This window comes from Leiobunum rupestre, chromosome 5, assembly GCF_980474605.1.
Source record: "Leiobunum rupestre chromosome 5, qqLeiRupe1.1.hap1, whole genome shotgun sequence".
NCBI lineage: Eukaryota > Metazoa > Arthropoda > Arachnida > Opiliones > Sclerosomatidae > Leiobunum > Leiobunum rupestre.
The window spans coordinates 55,743,979-55,767,362 of record NC_143388.1 but is presented as its reverse complement, the minus strand read 5'-3'; the positions used below and the strand labels follow the sequence as shown (position 1 = coordinate 55,767,362).

The window sequence follows — 23,384 nt, the reverse complement described above, 5'->3', positions numbered from 1 at the left end:
TAAGAATTTGTAAAAGGTCAAGGAATTCGATTTTCTCTTGACACTTTTTGAAGGTAATTTTTACTCTAGATCTTTGACAAATTCTATGATTATCATTTATTTCCTTGAAAATTGCAATAACCTTTATACTGAAATATAAGTTAATTTAAATTTATTAACTTCTAATAAAAGTAAATTATAAAATAAAAATTTTGTATTTAAAAAGTCAGGGAAAATCTCTTAAAATGGTCAGGAAAAACGGAATTTGAATCTGAAAATTTTGTGGCAACCCTGGCAATGTTTTCACGAGACTACTAAGGTCTAAAAATAAACCACAATTCATTCATATTTCTATTAGATTACGTTGAAGTCTACCCTTGAACTGAAGAAAGATAGCTAGACTATAAATTAACAAATAATCACTGCTACCAGAACTATACATGTTCAACTTAAAATGGTTTATATTTTCAAAAACCTTAAACATTTCATAAACTTTAATCAACAGCATAATTTTATAGGCAGTTTTTGCATCGAAACTGAAGTATTGCTCTAACAGCTCAAACCTTAGCATATATAATTTAGACACATGAGTTTTACAAAACTTAGAAAATACAAAAATGGAAAAGGACAGTCAGCATAAATGGAACCTTTACAATTAGTTATTAATAATTATATTTTATAAGCAGCGTTTCAATAGGCCCGAGGTTATTTTCACGGTGATACAAGGGTTTTTATACTGCATGATAGTGTTGTGCTAACTATTGCTTTAAAACCACTGCAGGTTTCTTGAAGGGGGAAAACAAAGCACTCAGAGGAAAAACAACTTTAAAATACTAGGCAGAGGTAGTGTTTTCAATGTTTTATTGTTTTCATTAAGTGCAAAAAATGGAGTGAATCAAGCTACCTTCACCAAGTACGTATTAAAAACTGTCTTTTTACAATTATATGTATAATTCCAATGTTAATTGCCAATAAATTCAAAAATTATAGAACAAGATAATGCATTTAGTACCAGTTGAATGAAGGTTTTTCTAAAGCTCCTTTTTTGTATCTGCATTGGCAACGAGTTTAAGTTAAGATGTATTCAAAAAACTGATGGAAAATATTTTGTTCTCAAATTGATCCCTCTATTGGTAATTGATATTTAGTATTTATCATTAGTAAACTTTTACATTGAAAATTTAAGATTTTTTTACTTTACAGTGTGTTACCAAATACCATAGGGTGTGAAAGATACAAAATTCAATTGCTTATTTTTCTTATTTGCATAATACATTTGTACAATATATTTTATATATTAGGAAATGGATACTTTCAGAATAATACTGTGGTGTTAAAAAATTACCGGTATATACCTACTTAACTACGTAAGAGGTTAATTCCATCCACATTTCTTCACTGAATTTCACAAATTATCATTATTGTGCTTGAATGTTTTCAACACTTATTGCAATACATAAATAGTAATAAAGACTGATTTTTAATTAGAACAGCCGCCTCACATAATACTACAAACCACGCTTCCTTGAGTCTTAAGTTCACTGGCCATTTCTTTTGCACGTCTTTTATTCCCTGTTATGACAAAATTAAATCAATGACCAAAATAGTTTAAATAATTACACAATGACGCCCTCAGTATTCCATCTCTGCTCAAGAGCCCCGGGATAACAGCCCAATAAACATTTCATGTTTCATTTGCTATACAGAGGAAAAATTTAGAATCTTAAGCAGTCCATGTAAAGGTTTTTAGTAGTGCGCTATCCTTATGCATAAAACGGGTTTCGTTAAAGCTGTCACTTAATTAAGAACAGGAGTGAGAAACACCATTGAATCTGACCCAATATAGCCCGAGTGCTTAAGTTTACAGGGTTCGAATTAAAAAAAAACCCAGCCCAAAAAAAACACATTTAAATTTTCGAAATTTTATTACTTAAAACAGGAATCCATACCTCTACTTGGAATGCTAATCGCAGCATATTTTCGTCTCGATGTGGCCGACGGGTTTTTTGACGTCACTATGTTAACTTAACAAACAATAATATGAGAAGGGAGCGAGCGCAAAGAAGATTTTTTATCTCGTAGGCGGGACCAAAGCCATCAGAGAAATCTTACCATGCGCGATACGGCAGGATAAGCATTCCAAGTAGAAGTATGGATTCCTGCTTAAAATCATTTCCAAAGATACATATAGTCTTCATACATTTTTTTACCAATCTTTTGGCTCTGCTCAAAAGTATCTGTAAACTTAAACAAGTTTTAACATCTGTGCCAAGTCTGTTTCTAAGTTTGGACCACACCAATCCAAATGTTATTATTATTATTATTATTGATGAAGGGGTGAAGGGCTTTGGAAATGCCCGTTCGCGCACGTCGACCAGAGGTCCATTGTGCAAAACCCGAACCTTAAGACTTAAAAAGTCCAATATCCGACACAAAACGGAGAATCCTCTTGGCCGGCATATTATAGAAATCAGAAGTTTCCAGTTGATGCATACCAAGATGCTCGAATCTTTGGGCCGCGTAGTAATCGCACCTACAAAGCACATGAGAGGCGGTTTCCTCCTCAGCCTGACATGCCCTACAGATTGGATCATCACTGATTCCAATCAGGTGAAGATGTCTGTTAAGGAGACAGTGACCTGTTAGTAGGCCAATGACCAACCTGATATTAGATTTGGAAAGCGAGAGCAGCTCCTTAGCTCTCTGCCTAGAGGGGCCCGAGATAAACTCTTTAGCCTGCCTTTGGCCATCCATCTCAAGCCAAAGCTTGAGTTGACGGTCAGTCATGGAGTTAGAGATAAGGCCGCGAACTACGCTAGAGGGGATAGGAACGGCAGGTTCAGGACCAAAGAACCCAGCCTCTGCCCCCTTCTTGGCTAAGACATCGGCCCTCTCATTACCATAGTACCCCCGATGGCCAGGAACCCAATAGAGCTGAACTTTATTATTGGTGCCTAGCTCCGAGAGGAGGTTCAAACAGCTGTAAACCAGTTTTGAAGAGACCTGAAACTGGTTGAGAGCCTTGAGGGCTGCTTGACTATCCGAATAAATTTGGATAACCTTGCCATGAAGCTTCTTCTTAAGACAAAAATCAACACAGAAGCAGTTAGCGGCAATTTCCGCCTGGAAAACACTAGCATAGACACCAAGGCTTTCAAAGAAGCCGAGATTGCTAGTAAGGCAATACATCCCCGAACCTGAGCCAGAGCGGGTCTTAGACCCATCGGTAAACCAGACGATTTCTCCTCTGGCCCCGAGGGTACTATGATTGGCCCACTCTGTACGGCTCGGAAAATAAGTATTGAAGGACTTACTAAAATGTAGCTTCGTAGTCATCAAATCAGAACCCATGAGATATACAGGTAACTGACATGAAATTTCCCGAAAGATCTTGGTGTGGCTATTATCCCAAGTATTCGCCTTCCACCAACCATTCTGGTTGAGCCTATAGGCTCCCATAGCAGCAGCTTCCTCTATAAAAAGATGAAGAGGAAGAATGTTCAGGAGAATTTCTAGAGAAGCACTTGGGGCTGTTCTCATAGCTCCTGTGATGCTGACACAAGCCAGCCTTTGTAGAGTGCGCAGATCGCTCTGCACAGTCTTAATTCGGACTCTTGGCCACCAGACCACTGCAGCATAAGAGAGCAGTGGTCTGATGATCATGGTGTACAGCCAGAAGGCCACTTTAGGGCTAAGCCCCCATGACCTGCTAACTGCACTCCTAGTCCTCCAAAGTAACATCTTGGCCTTCTTAACTACACAGTCAAGGTGAGGCTTCCACGTTAGTTTGTTGTCAAGAATAACACCAAGGTACTTCACCTCCGTGCTTTCCCTCAAAATAGTCCCAAATAAGGAGATATCATTAAAAGAGTTTTGCAGCCTTTTACGAGTAAAAGGAACAAGTACCGTTTTACTAGGATTAACCGTAAGACCAACTTCCCTGCACCATTTTTCCACTGATGCAAGAGCACTTCTCACTAAATCGCTAGTAGTGTTGGGGAATTTTCCCGTAAAGATGATGGCGATATCATCGGCATAGCCGAAGCAGCGGCACCCATCCCTGTCTAGCCTCACCAAAAGCTCATCCACAACCAGGCACCACAGCAGAGGTGATAGAACACCACCTTGCGGGCAACCACGGCTGGTGGAGATCATAAGGGATTCACCGAGCAGGGAGGATACCACCACACGATTCGTCAGCATAGCTTTGAGCCAGAGACACAGAGTGTCATTAATGCCAAAGCGCTTAGCAGCCTTCATGATGACTGCGCTGGACACCTTATCGAAGGCGCCCTCAATATCAAGGAACACAGCTAATGCTATTTCCTTAAAGTTAATAGCCCTTTCAATGCAATTGGTTATGCCATGAAGGGCAGTCTCAGTAGATTTGCCTTTTTGGTAGGCATACTGAGCCGTCGAGAGAGGTGTATGAGAAATAACCTCTCCCCTAATATAGTTGTCTACCAATTTCTCCAAAATCTTTAGAAAAAAAGAAGTCAAACTGATTGGTCTAAAAGCCTTAGCCTCGAGATAGTTAGATTTCCCTGGCTTCGGAATAAAGATCACCCTAGAAAGCTTCCAGGTGCTAGGAATATATCCAAGGGCAATACAAGCCCTATAGATTCTACTCAGCATTGGGCAGACAACGTCAATGCCCTCCTGCAACAGAATGGGAAGTATCCCATCCGGCCCCGGAGACTTATAGGGCTTAAAAGACTTTATAGCCCAAATAAGGCTCGAGTGCGTGACAATTTTATTCGCCACCGCCCAGTCCTCCCTTTTGGTACGTGCAATCCTAATAGGAAGGGGGTCAGAATCAGTACTGTTTGTAATTCTGGAGTCGGGAAAGTGTACATCTAACATATGAGTTAGAGTCTCCTTACCCGACGAAGAATGACTGCCATCTTTCAACTTGATAGTGTCAAGATGTTTAGTCTTATCGTTGGCCATAATTTTCATTAACTTTGCCGTACTAGGAATATCAGAGATATTCTCACAGAAATTCCTCCACGAGTCCCTCTTGGCCTCGCGGATGGCCTTATGGTACGCAGTGAGGGTTTGCTTGTAGGCAACCCAGTCACCCGACCTCTTAGCTTTGTTAAAGAGCCTCCTAGACTCTTTGCGAAGCCTGCCAATCTCAAGGTTCCACCAAGGAACTAGCCTTGGCTGGTTGGCAGACTTCACCGGACAGTTACGGTGGTAGGAGTCGATAATGGCATGTTGCATGCGATCAACAGCCAAATCAAAATCCAGCACCGATGACAGCCTAGGCTTATCATCCTTCAGATGAAGATTTAGATCATCCCTAAAACCAGGCCAATTAGTTCGCCTGGGATTACGAAGTTCCAAATGTTAAAAACACCTTTTCTAATGACGCAGAACTTGAAGGACAACAATTTAATTTCCAAAAGAAAGTACAGAAACCCTCCACCAATTTTCCACTGCCTTTCTCTTTTTTTTCTCTAGGCTCTTCCACCATTTTACAGTTGAAAATGCCTTAACAACATTGTCATTCATTAGGGATTTAAGGTAAAATTCTTCATGCTCAATTTGAAAATCAAGAATTGCAGGTAGAAACTCAGGATACATATCTTCAAACCATTCTTCTGCTTTAGCTTTCTGTTCCTGGGTTAGACGATGTCCTTTGTATTTGGGATCCATAATGTTAGCTAGAGTGTGACACTGTGTCATCGCTTGTACGGACTAAGATCTTCATTTGCAAGACAATCAAACCATAATTCTTTAGAATCAGAAATAGTGGTCCCATCAGCCTGGAGTTTGTCAAGTGCAATTCCAACTGCAGTAAGTTGTTTTTGTAAATGAACCCCTTCTTGGTATATCAACACATTGTAAAAGATTTTACAGATATGTTTCTCAAATGATGATTAATTTTTCAATCTAATAGGAAAATAAATGTGACAGTTGGAAACAAACGTTTTTACACAATCGTGGTGCGAGTTCCATCAAGTGTCATTCAGAATTTGAGGTATAACGTCATTCTTTTCTTTCAACCAGCTGCATGCTAAGTGTACATTTCTAAAATATTTCTGTAGTTTGACAATATGCTTTAACACTGTTGGTGGTGTGACATATACTTTTCAACTAAGTTCATCAAGTGGGCTGAACATCCATATGTTACAAGTTTCGGATTATTTTTTCTCAAAATCTCTCATTTTATTCTCATTGTCTGTAGATACTACAAAACCCTTTTTCCCAAATCTTTCTTCACAGACTGATGCCAGTTTCTGCTTGAACGGCAGTAGCTTCTAGTAAAAATGTGGATGTTCCTGTAGAAATACTTGTAGCTAATATTGGATCACTTTTATATTTGACCACACATCTTGAACTAATGTCAAAATGGAGTTCTTAACATCATCCTTTTAATTTTTAGTCTACCTCTTTTGCAGCATTTTCCAACAATTCCCCACCAATCTGTGTAGCCCTAGGAGGCTTATATCTAGGTCTCAAAGCTGCGATCATTTTTCATACGGTTTACTTTCTGCCACAATAAAAGCTATATTATTAGCATAGAAGAAATTTTCAATTATTTTGCCATATGTTTCTTCTCTTCATCAGTCTTCTTCAACGTAAATTTATCCATAGACATTTGACTTTTCTTTCTTTTCTTTGACACTTTAACAGCTTGACATTGAGTTGTCACTTAACGAACTACCTGGGTAACCTGGCCTGTTAAGTTCTTCGGATGCTGAGAGTGTGACATTGTCTCTATTTTTATTATTATTTCTAAATCGGATTCCATGTGTAGAAAACTTAGCCAACAAGCTAATTAAATTTAATTAAATAATAAGTGTTAATTGTTAATTAATAATAATAGTGTATAAAATGAATAATTTCAATGTGTAATATTTTAGTTTTAGTATTTTTAGTGTAAAGCACGTAATGCGTGATCGATTAGTTCATAGTCCCTCAAGTTTTAAAATATATAAAATTATTAAAAACTATAGTCAGTCTAATTTTAGTATAGGTAGCGAGCTTAGAAGAAAACAAGTTTATCCCGTGGTCTGGTAGAATCCCGCGCAACTGAAAATTCTACACCATGTCTACTGTTTAATCGTTTTCTGCCCCTTCAGTTGCCTTCAAATGGGCCTTTAATCTTTAACATTATTTTTACACTTAACTTTCAATAGTTTCAACCACTAAGGAGCCAGCTATCGACCACTGCCACTTGCCATTTTCAATTTCAATTTATAATTATAATAATACTCCTTTCTAGGTACTTCAAGTCTTCAGCTACTTTGTAAAACCTGTAGCAGTAGACCAAATAGCAGACGAGAGTTACATATTATTACAAGGGCAAGAAATAAAGAAAGTAAATTTCAACATTAATTCCTTTTTGGAGGGCGTCCTGTATTGCTTTTCTATACCAACTGTGGCAGATAAAAAAGCAGACGACACTTTAATATAAAATGGACAACGAAGGCCAGAAATAAGTAAAGTAAGTAAGTAAATTTAGAAACTAGTTCAGTCTATAGGGGTATAATGTCTTACGTTAATTTAAAAAAACACAAAAAAAAAACCCAGTGGGTTTGGTTTTTTTTAAAACCTGAAAGTTTATCAGTATGGTTACCCAAGCTTGAATAATGGTTGGATTAATATAACTGTACTGTATTTTTAATAAGGTTTTTCTACCACTATATTTCTCATACCATGAAATATGTACCAGCTGAGTAGCCAGCACCGTAACCAGGATTTGATTTCCGTGGGGGCACGCAATGGAAACAAAATAAAAATAAAAAATTGTACATACAATCATACGGCCCTGTGTGATAACCCACATCATTGAAATGTTTTTTATTATATGAATGAACTTCGAATGTTTAAGAATTCCCCTGTAGTCTATTTATGGTTGGATAGTGGTCGAATAGTCGTTTCACATCATATATTCAGTCTGAAAATGTTTGCTTTTATAAAAAGCTCTCATCTCGAGTAGGTCACTAATGCCATCTATCATGGTTTATCTGTAATTTTATATATATATATATATATATATATATATATATATATATATATATACAGGGTGTTACGGATAAGAGTACCGAAACTTTTTATATGCATTCTATGGGCTTTACGAGTAAAAAATGTCAAGTAAACATGGGTCCTAAAGTGCTTCGTTTCAGAGATATGGACTCCTAAAAACTACCTCAAATGACCGGACAGAGCCTTAAATCATCTTTAGATGAAATAATTAAAATCATATCAATAAATTAAAATGGCTTGTATTTGTCTTCAAACTCATATTACTTCTAAAAGGACATTAATGAACTTTTGTCACTTGTTATTAAAGTTTCTCGTCTCACAGATAAAAAATAATTGATAGTTTAATGAAAACAATTTGGTTCAAGGAAGAATATTGTTTGCCAGATTTAAGGCTGTGTTTTGGGGTATTTTTTGAGAGTCCATATCTCTGAAACGAAGAACTTTAGGACCCATTTTTATAAGACATTTTTTACTCATAGAGACCCATAGAATGCATGTAGAAAGTTTCGGTACTCTTATCCTTAACACCCTGTATATATAAAATTACAGATAAACCATGATAGATGGCATTAGTCTAAATACATATAGAATAGATTTAGATAAGGAAAGATAAAGTTTGTGTATATATATATGGATTTCCTAATTATGGAAATATATAAATATATATATATATATATATTTATATATTTCCATAATTATATATATATATATTCCATAATTAGGAAATCAATCTCTTTAAAGTGTAAGAAGTCCGGTATCCAAGATGGAGGCCAAAACTCTGTTGCCCTATATCTCACTTATCCGTTGGCTTAAAATAATGATTTAAATGTTTGCTTTGGGGTTTTCTCGAGTGCCAAACACATTGCAATGCTCAAAATTTACTTAGTCAAAGTTTGGAGTGCATGGGTTCCAAGATGGCGCCCAAGATGGCTGCCGAAAATTTGTTGTTCGGAAGCAAGCAAGGAAATGACCATTTCAGAATTAAAACATTGTCGAGAGCCGTGGCATAACTGTGTGCAATTCAGTTCATTCTTCATGCACGTGCACATGGCAGTCAGGTAATTTGTATTTGTTGTATTTGGAATGTAAAATCCGTCAGATATATGGTTTTTAGTGTTTAAATGTTTACTATGTAGACTATTGTGTGCTTATTTATTTATTTATTCACACACAAACTTGATAAGATATAAATATATACATTATATATACAGGGTGTCCTAAATTGCTCGATCAGTACAATTTTCTCATAAACGATTTCACTTAGAATTTTGAAATTTTCAAGGAAGGTGTAGTAGACAGTAAATGCCTAATTAAAAAACATGTTTTCACCGGTAGGTGGTAGCGGAAAAGTGTCAACAATAAACTTGTAGCGCATACTCTAAAACAAAATAAAATTTGATTTGTGAAAATTGGCCTATTTTTCACTGAGATACGAGGACATGAATATAAACAAGTTGGTAGAAGGAGGCCGAGAGGTATTATAAAATCAGGCGGGATAGTATTCCAATCGTTTATAACACGCTAAGAAAAATTATGTTGGCGGACTGAGGTTTTTACAAATGGTTTCCGAAGTTTTGCATGATAGCCTCTAGTTGAAGTAACCAGTGATCGATCAAAAAGGTTGTGCCGTGGTAAGTAATATTTTACACCTTCCGAAATACAATTTGGTAACAAAACATGTGTTACTGAAAGTGTTTGTTACTTTCAGAATTTGTCATTTTTGTAAAATACTGCAGTTTTTTGCAATATATGGCCTCAATGGTGTGCTCCTTAGTTGTTACGGCTCAAACGTTCAACCACAACCTATGCATAATCTGCCAGAAGAAAAAATGTTCAAAGGACAAATTATCAGTTTTGATGGATAACGGCAAAGAGACTCTTCTGAAGTACGCTGGCTTGAGGAAAGAACTTCATGATGCTGATTTTGCTGCCACTATTGTCAGGAAAAAAAGTTGACAGATTGTGAAGATAAATTTAAGTACCACCGCAGATGCTACTCAAACTTTGCCAATTCTGGCAGATTGGAAAGTTTGAGGAACAAATTCAAGAGCTCTGAAGGGCTGTGTGGCCATTAACAAGTGCATTTTCTGCCAAAGCGAGAAAAACGAAGCATTGAGGCAGGTGATGTTAGACTCAATGAATGAGACTATAAGGGAGCTGGCTAATTATGACCACCAACTGTTCGTCCACATCAATTGTATGCCGTGCTTAATAGCATCTGAGGTGAAATACCACAGTGTGCATAGCAAAGGCCGAGAGGAACCAGAAAAAGGTACAGATGCAAATGAAGAAGTGTGGTAATTTAGCTATGAGCCAAATTTGCAAAGAGCTCAAAGTGTCAGCCTCACTGGGCCACGTTTTGCAACTCTCAAATGATTGGGAAGGATACGTTCACCTGGCGAGAACAATCGACGCTGAGATACCAAAGTCATTTGAATCGCGCTTGTCAACTTTTAAAGATAAATTGCAGAACATCATTAAAGACTCGTTCCATTTCATCCAGCCCTTATCACAGGACATCACCGGAAGGCAAAGTCTCCTTATACCCCGGAAGTTTTCGGATGTTGCTTTAGGAGACATTGATGAAGATGTTTCGATCCCGAGGGAATTGCTCAATGACGATTCTCTAACTCTTGTCCATGCAGCACTGCTACTTAGAGGGGAGCTACAAGATTCGCCGGTTCACTCAGGGCTTCATGTTTCACTGGAAGAGGCTCCCGCAGTAATACCGAAAAATCTTTTATTGTTCCTGAGTGTACTGATAGGCGGAGACGAGGTTCTCGACGACGTTGTCGCCGACGAAGACGATGACTCAAGCAATGAAGAAGACGACGATAACTTAGAATCTTTGCAACTACGTCATTCACCCAAAAAACGTTGAGCTTTCTAAAGGCCAAGATATAGTCTATGCTGCAAGTGGCGGTAAGAAGCTGACACCAAAACATATTGGATTAGCTTTATCTGTACATCAGCAGACACGATCTCGTAAACTTGTAACTCTGCTACACTCGGCGGGGCATTGTATGAGCTATAGGCAGGTGCTCCAGGCAGATAAACCTCTCGCAAATGTAACTTTGAGGTCCCTCGACAACGCTACCGGTGCCGTAATCCCCCCAAATTTCAAGGTGGCTACAACTGATGGCAGCAATGAACCAGCTTTGCATTCAACATTCCAAAGGTGAGACCGGAGCCTCATTTTGCGAAAGCAGTTGAAGTCAATTGGTTTCGCGTCAATGAGCCCGGAGATATGAAAAAACCTGCCGCTGTGTGTCCAGGAGTCTCGACTACAAGTGTAACGGGGAGCTGTGTCGGGTGGGTTTATTTGGGCATTTGTAATGGGTACCCGCCGATCTTGGGGACGGAGCTGATTGGTCGAAGCGGTTCGGACAGCGGCGTGACATCTTGGTGGGCATCCTCAAACTGGGGGTTTAGCTGATGCCGGGGGAACGCCGGGCTGCAGGCCTTCGAAGGAATCAGGTAGTCCAAGGAGCAGGGCTTAGGTTATTTATCCCGCTGGTAGTTCACTTACTGGTGTTGTGTCCCGATCTCGATTTCCCGACGATGCATGGCTTTGTTTCTCTTTGTCTTGCTTTTTACCGTTCTGGGATCCTGGATCCTGGGTGGAATGCTATGAAGATTCAGGGTTTTTTTGGGCCTTGGTTGCAGGGGTCCATTAGTCGCGAACTATGGCAACGGGTGGTTGTTGCTGGGTGATGGAGGGCCTTCGTTTTGACGGTATCCTGGGGATAGATTTCATCGGCGATTTGCGTGCGACGATCGACTATTGCGAATAATGCAGTGAGCTGTGCCAATGGTTATGTTCTCTTGCTGGGACTTTAACGGAAGGTGGGTCGTCGGCGCGATGTTTATTATATTACCCCGGGGCTGGTTCGGGGAAAAATTGCGGTCGGGTCCTCAGGTTGCGACGTATCTGCGGGATCATCCTAGCCAGGGTCGGGTATTGAGTTTGGACGACTTTACTTTTTCGTCTCGGCCGGTTGGGGGTCCACCGTTTGAGACTGTTCGGGAGACTTTGTGGTAATTTGGTTGGTTGGTTTTAGGTATGGCGAAGAGAGTTGCGAACCTGGGGTTTGTGAAGGATGTCCTGGTGCTGAGTGCGGTGGACGAGGATGGCCCAAAAGGAGGTTTTTGTTATGCAGCTTGGGTTGGCACGGAAATATGGGTATCCAGTGGTGGTGCAGTGTCGGGGGGCGTACACAGGGGTGTTTCGGTTGTTGAAGGAACACGTATCTCAATCCCATCATGTTCTCCTTCACAATTATTCGGGGTCTCGGTGGGATGCGGACCAGTTTCTGGGGTACTTTTCGAACCTTTGGTTAGGGTATTCTCCTATGGCAACGTTCCCATCGTTGGGGCCAGCTAGGGAAGTTTTTCGGGGGGTGACGGTTGGCCGGATTATTGTCGAGTCAGCGGCACCGTTGTTTGTTCCTGGGGGTCTTCCGGCTGACTATTTGGTGGATATTTCAGTTTCTTTGCCGGGGATTGTGGTGGTGCTTGTTTGTCGGTTGGCATCTTCGAGGGAATGCGAGGTGGATCCTTTGGCGGCGGTTTTGTTGCAGAATGTACAGAACTGTTATAAGATTTATCTGCCGAATTAAAATTTGTTCGGGTGGAGTTTTTTTTTTTAAATAAAATTGTTTTTTCCCGTTGTTTCTTTGTTTGTGCGGTTTTCCCCTCCGGTATGTTTTTCCCGAGGCTTCCCTTTTTAGAGAGGGGGAAGATGTAACGGGGAGCTGTTTCGGGGAGCCTCGGTGGGTTTATTTACGTTTGCAGTACATCCTGGGGTTCAACGGACAGCGGCGGCGGGCTCTTTCAGATGATATATAAAGAACATGCTGGTGAGACGGCGGGTCATTGAAGTTCCGGAGGTCGATCGACGATCGGTTCATCTCCCATATCTTACGAGTTTATGTATGCGCGCTAATCGGCTGGCTAAATAAAGAGTTTTTATAAGATAATCATCTGGTTAATGCGACTTCATTCTGGTTCAACTGAACGAAACTCAGCAGTCAAACCTTGACCCCCCTTACCCCTACACAAGATTTGGCCTTCGCGAAGTCTCGTGTACACGACACGATCAAGCTAGGGTGAACGGAATTCAATAAAAAATCATCCGGTTCTACTTACGAAGTTTCGGGAATTGGGTATATGCCCTTGATTCTAAACCCCGCTCATGAGATGACAACACTAAACACCGTCGTCCGATGATGCATTGCGACTGCTGACAAACTTGGAAAGCATCATGTAATTCTGACAACAGACCAGGCATTGTACTGCAAGCTGTTGGAACTGAAATGGTGTTCGGAAGAGGTGCAGAGTCGAGCTATTCTAAGGATGGGCGGCCTTCACTTAGCTATGAGCTTCCTTAAGGTTATCGGAAAGCACATGACAGGGAGCGGCCTCAGCGAAATGTGGCTAGAAAGCGGACTAATGGGTGAAGGCAGTATTTCCAAAGCTCTCGACGGCAAGGCTTATGGAAAAGGAATGAGGGCTCACAAGATTACGCTTCAAGCTATATGGCAGATATTAACTCCTCAGATAAAGTTTTTCTTTGAAGAGCATGACGTCGTTCCTGCAGAGTTTATGCGCATATCGAAGGACCCTCTACAGTTGAAATGTTTCCTTCAAAGCGAAATTTTTTTAAAATTATTGTCTGGGTTTGTAAAGGAGAAGTCCAAAGAAAGCCCAAATTTTGAATTTTGGTGGTCCTACATGGACATGGTTCTGACGCTACTTATGTTTACGAGAGGTAACCGAGATGGCAAGTGGCACACACATCGAGCAGCTTTGACAGAAATGCTTACGTTCATCGCCCGATATGACCACGGAAATTACTTCAGATCTCTCGCAGCGTACATCTGTGACATGAATCAGTTGCCGGCCGAAGTTGAAGAAGAGTTCTTGAATGGTGACTTCGCAGTGCTACGTTCCCAATATAAATTCTCCCAAGTTGATCCAGACCACGCGCAGGATTGGGTTGTCGGCATCAGCAAGGGCGCCGGTGGATTAGTTGGGATAACTCAAGATGTATCCACGGTTCAGCGCTGGAGGAGAAATAACTCAACAAACCTTCGCTATGTATGGACAAGGCCTATCCACAACGGGTTGGGAGGAGAAACCAGGTCGAAGAAAAAGAGATAACTCCGACGAAGATGCACTTCTCAAGGTTATGCAGTCGTTCAACTTGATAGACTCTCAGTTCAAGTGTCTGCAACGTCGCCACAAAAGACCGGGCAACCAAAGAGATTCAGGCATCGCTCCTTGAAACCAAGAAGCGCAGCTCAGATCTGGTTATCAACTTTGTGAATCAGCGGCTTATTCTTCAAGAGTTATCTGAAAAACCTGTTAAGTTTTTATGTTACCATACCGAAAAACTCTGCTTTGACCCTCTTAGACCTCTTTAAAGTTAAGGACTCTAAAGATCGGAAGAAAGTTGTAGTGGCTGACAGGGATGTTCTACGTCGTCTGATTGTATCTTACGAAGCAGGCAGACAAATTGACTTGCCCTCCATTTTGAAACACGAGCTTCTACCAGTACCTTTATCGTTGGCGGAAACGAACGCACCCTCAGATCGTCGGAAAAGGCATCGGTGGTAAATCTCGTTACTTAAGGCGTGAAATGCCCAAACTCAATTGTAATTGATCGGGACACTTCACAATTGATTATAGACGGTCAAGCTTTAGTGAACAGCATTGGAAAACCTGCTAACGCCACTACTTTCGGACCAGAGTCGACATCCTTTTCAATCGGTACTGTCCCAAGTCAATTAGAAGTGGGACCCGTAGCAGACGAACCAGGGGAGCCGCTCCAGTAAGAAGGGACATTACAAGTGCAGCCGTTCCACTGCCAAAAGCTTGGAAGAATTTTCTAGCACTGGGGGAAAACAAGACCGACCTCGCCCGCTTCCTCTCTCAAGAACTTCTTCAACATGACTTTGGGGCCGTCGAAGTCATTGTAGCCGGAGGGCTCACAAATGAAGAGGATGTGCAATCAACCAACCCCGAATCCAGCGTCAGTGCCCTAGCTTCGACACATGAATATGCCGACACATGCGTTGTGCTACATGCTGTGCACTCCGATGCTGACAACATCGTCGTTATGGCCAGGGATTCCGACATCTGTTTGCTGCTGATCCATCACTTTGACAAAATGACCAGCTCTAAAGTGTGGATGATGAGTGGCACAGCGAAAGAAAGGAAGTATGTCCCAGTCCATGAGATCTGCAAAATTCTTCTCAATGCTCAAAAGAAGAACATCTTGGCATTCCACGCAGTCACGGGTTGCGACTTGACATCTCACCTTGCAACAATAACGAAAAAAACAGCGTGGAAAGTCTTCAATGGAACGGCCTGCGAGCTTCTGAACGACCTAGGGCGCTCTCCACTGACTCCCTCATCAAAGGCCAATGCAGATAAATTCCTGGTACAGCTCTACAAGGTTGGTAGTTTTTTTATGGTGTTTCAGCAAGTCCAAATTTGGTTTATTTAATGTTAAAACAATTCTTCTTGTCTTAACAGGTGGGCAAAGACGTATCCAATGGGGATGAAGCGAGACATCAGCTTTTAGGTATTGTAAAAAAGCCGGAAGCCTTACCTCCAACAAGCGATGCGCTGCGACTACACCTGCTAAGAAGCCATTACCAGGTAAAGACATTATGGAAAGCGGCGGAATACTGTAAGTAAAACCAGTTGCTTTTCAGCACTGACAAGTTAACAATTCTTTCGGGTGAACGTGTGGGAAAATGCTCATCATGCTCGACCGGTGGTGATGGATCCTGAGTCATATGGCTGGAGACTTCACTCAAACCAGTACATTCCAATCCTTATGACCCTTGAACCCGTCCCCAAAGCCTGCACGGATATCGTAGCCTGTAATTGTTCATCCCAGAGCATGACTGCCATGTGCACGTGCATGAAGAATCGACTGACTTGCACCAAGTTATGCCACCGCTCTCGACAATGTTTAACTCCTTAAATGGTTGATTTCTTAACTTGCTTGCAACCTTGTCATAAGCTGAAAACACTTCAAGAATGATTATTTTCTTATCTTTACAATCTTGCAATAAATAATGTTTGAACTCTAAAATGGTCGTTTTCTCATCTTCCTTGCTTACTTCAGAACAACAAAGTTTCAGCGGCCATCTTGGGTGCCATCTTGGAACCCATGCACTCCAAACTTAGACTAAGTAAATTTTGAGCATATATATATTGGTTTGTTACCTTCTATGCACGCCCAAGATAATTGTCCAACTCGCACGAAATTTGGCCTGTGGCCCCTGCCGTCAGGTTATAGGGTTGTCTTGAGATTGCTAACATTCGTAGTTTTTGACCACGGGACCAATAACCGGTGACCGCAAGACCGAAACCCCTAACCTCACGCTGTCAAGAGACGCTGGTATTAAGAGACACGGGAGTTTATCTCTCTGGCTCTAATTGCCTCACTTAGCTGCTGCATGGCACGACCTTCGACCCTTTTGGCTTGCGTTCGTTCTCTTTTCTCAGCCCCCCCCCCTCCCCTCTCTATCTGTGTCAAGCAGACAACTTTGCCCGGCCTGCAATTTCCAATCAATCTTAGCTTCGCAATGACAATTAATAAAGGACAGTCACAGAAAACTGCGGGGACGCTTTATCATAATCACATCTTAAACTAATCAAAGAAATCAAATATATATTAATATTGCAAGATATGATATTTTGCACTATTAAACGTTTGTAATTTAAAAAAATGCCTATTTACCATTTAAAAATAATTTAATTTGCATATTTAAAGTAAAGTGCATTTTGTTTCCATTTTCTAAACCCTAATTTACTCAACTAGCTGAAAGCACGGCCGGAGGCGGGCTTCTCAGCTAGTATATATACAGGGTGTCTGAAAATATTCGACATGGACATTTTTCTCGAAGACCACTCATACTAAAAATCTGAAATTTTCAGGATATGTTCCCTAGTAATGGACCTCTTTAATCTGTAAATTTCAGAAGAATCGGAAAATATTTCTCGGATTTGGAAAAAGTACTTTTTCACCGGCAGGTGGTAGACAAAAATGTTCAATGACAAAGTTGAAGAGAATACTCTGAAACCTAAGAATACATTTTGTTCTGTGAATTTAGGGCTGTTTAGACCTAGATAATGGGTCCCGAAAAATAACAAGTTGGTACTACCTAAATTATACATTTGTTTAATAGTACTTAGTTTTTAACAAATCAAAATTAATTTGAAAGTTTATCAAAATTGAAAATTTATTAATTTACAAAAATGGTCTGATGATTCATTTTTGTCTACCACCTGCCGGTTAAAAAATACTTTTTCCAAATCCGATAAATATTTTCCGATTCTTCTGAAATTTACAGATTAAAGAGGTCCATTACTAGGGAACATATCCTGAAAATTTCAGATTTTTCGTATGAGTGGTCTTCGAGAAAAATGTCCATGCCGAATATTTTCAGACACCCTGTATATATACATATATATATAAGAAACCTTCTCATTGTTACTCACTCTGGTTGCATTAGTGGCACATTGGCCAAGAAGGCACAGATATTAAAAGACTGAATACACAATTTCTTGGTCATACTTTTTCATACATTTAGGAAAACAGGAGTTACCCTTGTTTAAAAATAACAGACCAGCCACTCAAGAGGGACCCTTATTTCCCTCATAAATGTCTTAAATGTGATACATATATAATTAGTAAGCTTCAAAGGGCCATCCCATGGCTACTGTTTCCACGGACTTTGCTCACTAACTGCGACAGTATTACAGGTACTCAAACGGGAATGAGTGTTTATTGTAGTTAAACTTCTTTCAAAATGTTCTACCAAGAAAGTAATTTTTTTTAGGTAGAATCACTATGTTGAGACAGTTCATAGTGTTGCTCATTATCCCCCTTGTGGATCAAAAGTAAGCTAATTACCCCTAAAAAAGACAAATCAGCAGGAAATCTCATTAGTTCCCTAAACTTAAAGTAGATAATTTGACAATGATGCCCACACATCGTCTCAACATAGTCATTCTCTCTATGAATAAATAAATAGTCTTGGTTATACAAAAATGAACTCATTTTACTGTAATTTTTTTGGTGTTTGTACCTTCAAAGTTTTGCCTGTCAACTGACAGATAACAAATTATGTTATTTGTACTTTGAGGTTATTATCAGAAATAAGGCCCTTTATCAGGGGGGCTGATCTGTGGAAAGTAAATTGGATATACAGTCTAAAGTTTGGGTCAAGAAAGCATAGTATAAAAACTAATAATATTATACCTTCTAAATAAACATCTCTCGCAAACAATCCCGCAGACAATGGAATGCTGAAAAGAAAATTATAAGTTTTCATCTTAGTAATAAATCAAAAGATACCCACTCATCTCGTCCTGGCCTCAGATTCACATCAAATATTGCAAAAACAGGTCGGTGGTCTGAGCATTGTAAATCTGGCACAATGGAGTAATGGCAACAGTCAACTGAACTGTTGGTTTTGCAACGAAATAAAATTCTGTCCTAAAAATTTAAAAAACAAAAAAGTTTAATTGGATGCTATGACGCTCAAATATAAAAAAACTGGTTTTTGAATTGCGTTGAGTTGCATATAGTTAGGATAGTACTCTGGCAGTACCTCTTGATACAATGACATACATAGAACCTTTCCCACCCAGGACATATCTGAGTTTGCAGCTGTTTTGTTGCCCCTTTCACCACGGTTTTAAGAAAATTTAAAAATTATACATTCAAACATTATTATTATTTAACTATTAAAATTGTTATTACAATCATTTTTGAAATACTTGTTCAAACCAAACATTACTATTGTTAGTTTTGAAACTGACTCGTCTGAACCTTAAAACACTGCTACGCTGTTTTAATATAAGGCAAGGCAAGTTAGTGAGTCATTATTTGCGACTTAGCCCCGCTATCCCCTTTTTTTGGATACACCAAATGCACAATTAAATTAAATTGAAATTGAAATTGTTCAAACCAAAAAAATACTACTATTATTTTGTTTGTTTCTATATGAGTAATGTACATTGATAAGGATGGATATTTCAAGCAAAGCATATAAAAATTAATGTGACCTTAAAGGAACTGGCAAGGGGAGCTTTATAGGGGGGGAACGAAAATTCAAAAAACGTCATCGTTGACGCGGATTCGGGGGTCTTTTTTGGGAGGGCAGAATTAATATGCTTGGAATATTTACAGTTTATGCCGCTGGAGTCGCAAAGCGCTTCGCGTTGCCTTTGGATTTTTCGTTTCTCTTAAAGCGTCAAAAGTATTCATCTGCGATTTTTTCGCTTTGTTAGCCGTTTGGGGTTTACGTATGGCGAGTACGGGGTAATTATTTTTTATTTTAATTATGGAAATAAATAAGTCTGATTCTGATAATTCCAAACGCAAACCTACTGAGAGTGTCAGAACTTGAGTAAGCCTTCTCAATGCTTTTGATACTTTTCACCAATTAAAATCCCAATGTGTTCGAGCAAAAATGCCACTTTTAAGACTAGGCCCAAAACGCTATTATATATTAATTATATTCGGGTCAGTCATTCTGCCGGAATGCGTGATTTCAGAAGCAATGAACTCTTCTGTCAGCATCTCTTTCATTTAACCCGTACTAGCACTAGGCCTAACATCCAAATCGGCGTAAAGATCATTGTTTTTGCCATTGTAACATGGTATTTTTTGACCACACGAACAAAGTGAAGAGCAATTTTTGATTTTGAATTCGACAAGCGCAGCCCTTACGTTTGCCCTTTCCAGGAAGACAATTTCCTTCGTAATCACACATAATTACAATATTATTAGTCCTGCCAGAGAAAGTCGCACCTCGAGACTTCGAACTATTGCAACACGTGTGGCATCGATAGTTGAAAATAGTGACGAGGAAAAAGCTTCATCACGCAGAAAAATATTTCCCGATTTCCCGCTCTCAAACAGGGGGAGGGTTGAAAGGGTAAGTTCCGTCCCCCCGAATTCGCGTCACAGATGACGTTTTTTTTTTATTTTCATTCCCCCCTATAAAGCTCCCCTTGCCAGTTCCATTTAAAAAATCAGGATAATTTTTTTAAATACCTACCGTATAAGAAGGAACTCTTTGTTTTACTGAATCAAACCCAGGACTTCCATAGTCATATTTGTAAGATGGCTCAAATTTAATTTCAGCTTCATGAAATCCCCGAAAAGCATCACCTATTAAACAATATAAAACATGAAAAGATAAAGAAGCACTGATAATAAATACTGCCTTAAATGTAAGTAGAATTTGGAAATATGAGGTCTGCTTGATCAATGTTTAATCAATTTTTGTTTTGGAGTGGGGTGAAGTTATACTCTGCTTGGCTACTCACCACCAAGGTCATGACCTAAGGCGAGTTGATGCTTGCAATCAGTTAGGTTTAATTAAACTTCGGTCACGAACAAGTTATAAGGATAGTTGTCATGCAAAACATTACTTTTTAATAAAAAGTTTTATTTAAGAAATAAAAAAAACTTACTTCGATTTTGAGGCTCTTTTTCAACTGAAAAAGAGCCACAAGCTTGAAAGCTCCTGAATTTTAATTAAAATTGTTTTTTTCTATATTTTAACCTTTATTACCTTTTAACTTATTTTATCTGAATTCACAACTACCCTTCGCATTTATTTTGTCTAAAACCAAATTTGGATGTAGTTGCATTGAAATAAGTGTTCTGAAAGCTTCTGGCAAGAATTTAAAAATTACCTTTATCCATGAGTTTTCTCAATTGGTCATGTTGAAGAAGAGTTTCATAACATGGTGCACTTTGTCGAGACGAGTTTTCAACCAGTTTAATGACAGTTGCTCTCTCTTGGTCCAAACGAAAATTGAGATCACCACACCAAAACACATAATCAAACCTGGCAGTGGCATCTTTGGTAACACATTGTGCTTTCGAAGGAATATTTTTTGGCAAAGATAAGGAACTGCATATCTTCTCATAGTCTGCTACTCGCTCCTTTATCTTTTTTTCATGGGCTATCAAAAATAATTTTTATATCATGCTAACTGCTTTATAAACCAAAAAAAAATTATTAGGGATTATGAATCAATTAGAAAATGATAACTAGGAAATTGTTATTATTACAGCCAATGACTTGATAATTATAGGAGTGGGAACTGAGGGACAGCTCACTTTAATGATTATTAGGACACCCTCGTATGATTAAATCATTAGATTAGATTAAAATTAAATCTGTAGCTTTGGCTGTACAGAGAATAAAAATGATTAAATAATGATTAAATTTTTAATCATGATTATTATGACATCCTGTAACAAAGTGATCTGCCCCTCAATGAGAACAGAGCAATTACCGTAATCATTTCAGTCAGAGTGTACACTGATTATAACAAGGAGTTGGTTCCTATTAATTCTAAACTGCATATCTCACCAGTTAAATGGGAGTTGATGAAAAGAAATGACACCCCAAAAAACGAGAATGAAATAGCAACTGCTCCTTTGGTTTTAACCATAGTTCCTGGACGAGTACCAAGAGAATCATCTTCTGGAACTGTTATGAACACAAAAAACACGCTTAGAACAGATTAAAAACCTAAACAAGTCTGACATGCTAGTAAACATGGTAGTTAAGAAGAGTTTCTAATAGTTGTAATATCATCAAAATTTTTATGTAATTGAGTAGATAGAGCTAACCAGAACACTTTTGAGCAAAATTTTTCTAGGACCGAATAACAAATTTTGTAGTGGTAGAGTGGTGTAGTTCTGTACACTGTTAAAAAAAGTCTTTGCCTGTAGCAATATATGCAATTTCATTTTAGATGCAACCATCAGTTCTGTCGAATTTTTTTTTATCCTAGCCGTCGGAATTTACCAATACCATTTTTGACAACTTTTTAAATAGCGTTAAGCCACTGAAATTAGGATTTTTAGTCGCTTCATACTCACATAGTGTTATTTTTATGTTTCTAAGACCAATGGTTGACGAGTTATGCACCTTTCAATTTTAAGACCGAATTAAAGTTTTCGTAAATTGAATAATTGACCACTTTTTAAAAACGCCTAACTTCCACAGCATTTCAAAAGTATTGAAAAAATTAATTTTGAGTGCTAAATTTAGCAAATTAAAATGAAGAAACTATATGGGAAAGGGAAAATAGAGACAGAGGTTTATCTTCGCCTTGGGGATCAGTGCAACTGTCCTGCTCACACTGCCTGAGTCATCATGGCTTTCTTGTATGAAGAAGGAATAGACCCTCAACTGGCCCCCTTCCCCCCCCCCCCGATCTCAATCCTGTAGATAACATATGTTCCAGAATCCTTATCTCATAGAACAAAGGATTCTAAAGATTTGAAAAACATGGTCAATGACGCGTTTCAGTTTGACTCTGGAATATTTGCGTGAGTTAACCAACTCATTTTGACGAAGATTACGTTTATGTATAGAAAGAAGGGGAGCTGTTATACCTTAATTATTAAATTTTGTAATATCATTCATTGTTAATAAATTTTTCTCATACACCAATTATCTAGTGCTTAGTTTAAAAGCTTCAAAATTAAATAAAATTAACAAATACAGACCTAAAAATTATACAGGACACCTGTATTGGCATTAAATATGTAACTAGATGTCTTAGGCCTATGGTGGTGCCTCGGGTATTATGTTTAACAATTGTTTAATACAAGTTCAACATCTCCTAGCTGCCACTGGCTTTTAAATACAGCGGGTCTAATTGCTCATCAATCTATCCTTCAAGTGAGAAAATGACGAACTCTATTCCACATCTATCGAACATCAGTAATATTCAAAACAAAGAAACAGATTCGTCCGTGAGTTTATTTCCAACAGTTAAAAACCGCATCATCGGATCGTGCCAGTTAAATCTGCACAAATTATTATAAAATTAACTGTCATAGACATAGCTGAGTGTCTATTTTCCCTTTACCATATAGTTTCTTCATATTCATTAGTTTAATGTAGCACTTTGTTTTCAAAGAGATTCTGACAAGTAAAAACAAGATTCTGTCTATGATAATGGTCCACGAAGTAGACAATAATGTTAGACCATATGCTTAATTTTGTGTGTGTAACAGTCAGTGGTGTATTGGTTAGAAGTTAGGTTCCAGCACGCATGAACCCTACCCCAATTTCATAGTCTTAAATATAAGTCCCATAGTTCTTAAGGCCAATTTTCAAAATGTCTTGGAGAAACAAGTGCTGGAGCATGAGCCATTAGGGGGAAATAGTTACTGCATAGTTGGACTAGTGGAAGCTGGCTCCAATACACCACTGGCAACTATATTGAAGTTTTGTTCTAATGCCATATTTTTTATAATCTGCATATAAAACTGCACCTAAAATTAATTTACAATTTTAATTCTGCGTCAGTAAAAAACAAAGTTTTAAAATCACTCAAATGGT

The 23,384-nt window shown here is 38.9% G+C and overlaps 1 protein-coding gene across 4 annotated transcripts in view; it reads right to left on the bottom strand.

Annotated features, from left to right (window-relative positions):
• Window positions 1-198: 198 nt before the first annotated feature.
• INPP5E (Inositol-3-phosphate synthase) overlaps window positions 199-23,384 on the bottom strand; it is a 40,581-nt gene continuing 17,395 nt past the window's right edge. For 2 of the 4 annotated variants that reach the window (XM_090174556.1, XM_090174558.1), the window contains 6 exons: window positions 21,396-21,515; window positions 20,710-20,982; window positions 20,067-20,179; window positions 18,360-18,496; window positions 18,260-18,306; window positions 199-1,551 (listed from right to left, as the gene is read on the bottom strand). In XM_090174556.1, the coding sequence (XP_090030682.1) occupies window positions 1,478-1,551; window positions 18,260-18,306; window positions 18,360-18,496; window positions 20,067-20,179; window positions 20,710-20,982; window positions 21,396-21,515 (764 nt within the window). In that variant the 3' untranslated portion in view covers window positions 199-1,477. Of the gene's footprint in view, window positions 1,552-7,747; window positions 7,889-18,259; window positions 18,307-18,359; window positions 18,497-20,066; window positions 20,180-20,580; window positions 20,637-20,709; window positions 20,983-21,395; window positions 21,516-23,384 lie in introns of those variants that run through there. The other 2 variants (XR_016480819.1, XM_090174559.1) reach the window with 2 other exon arrangements.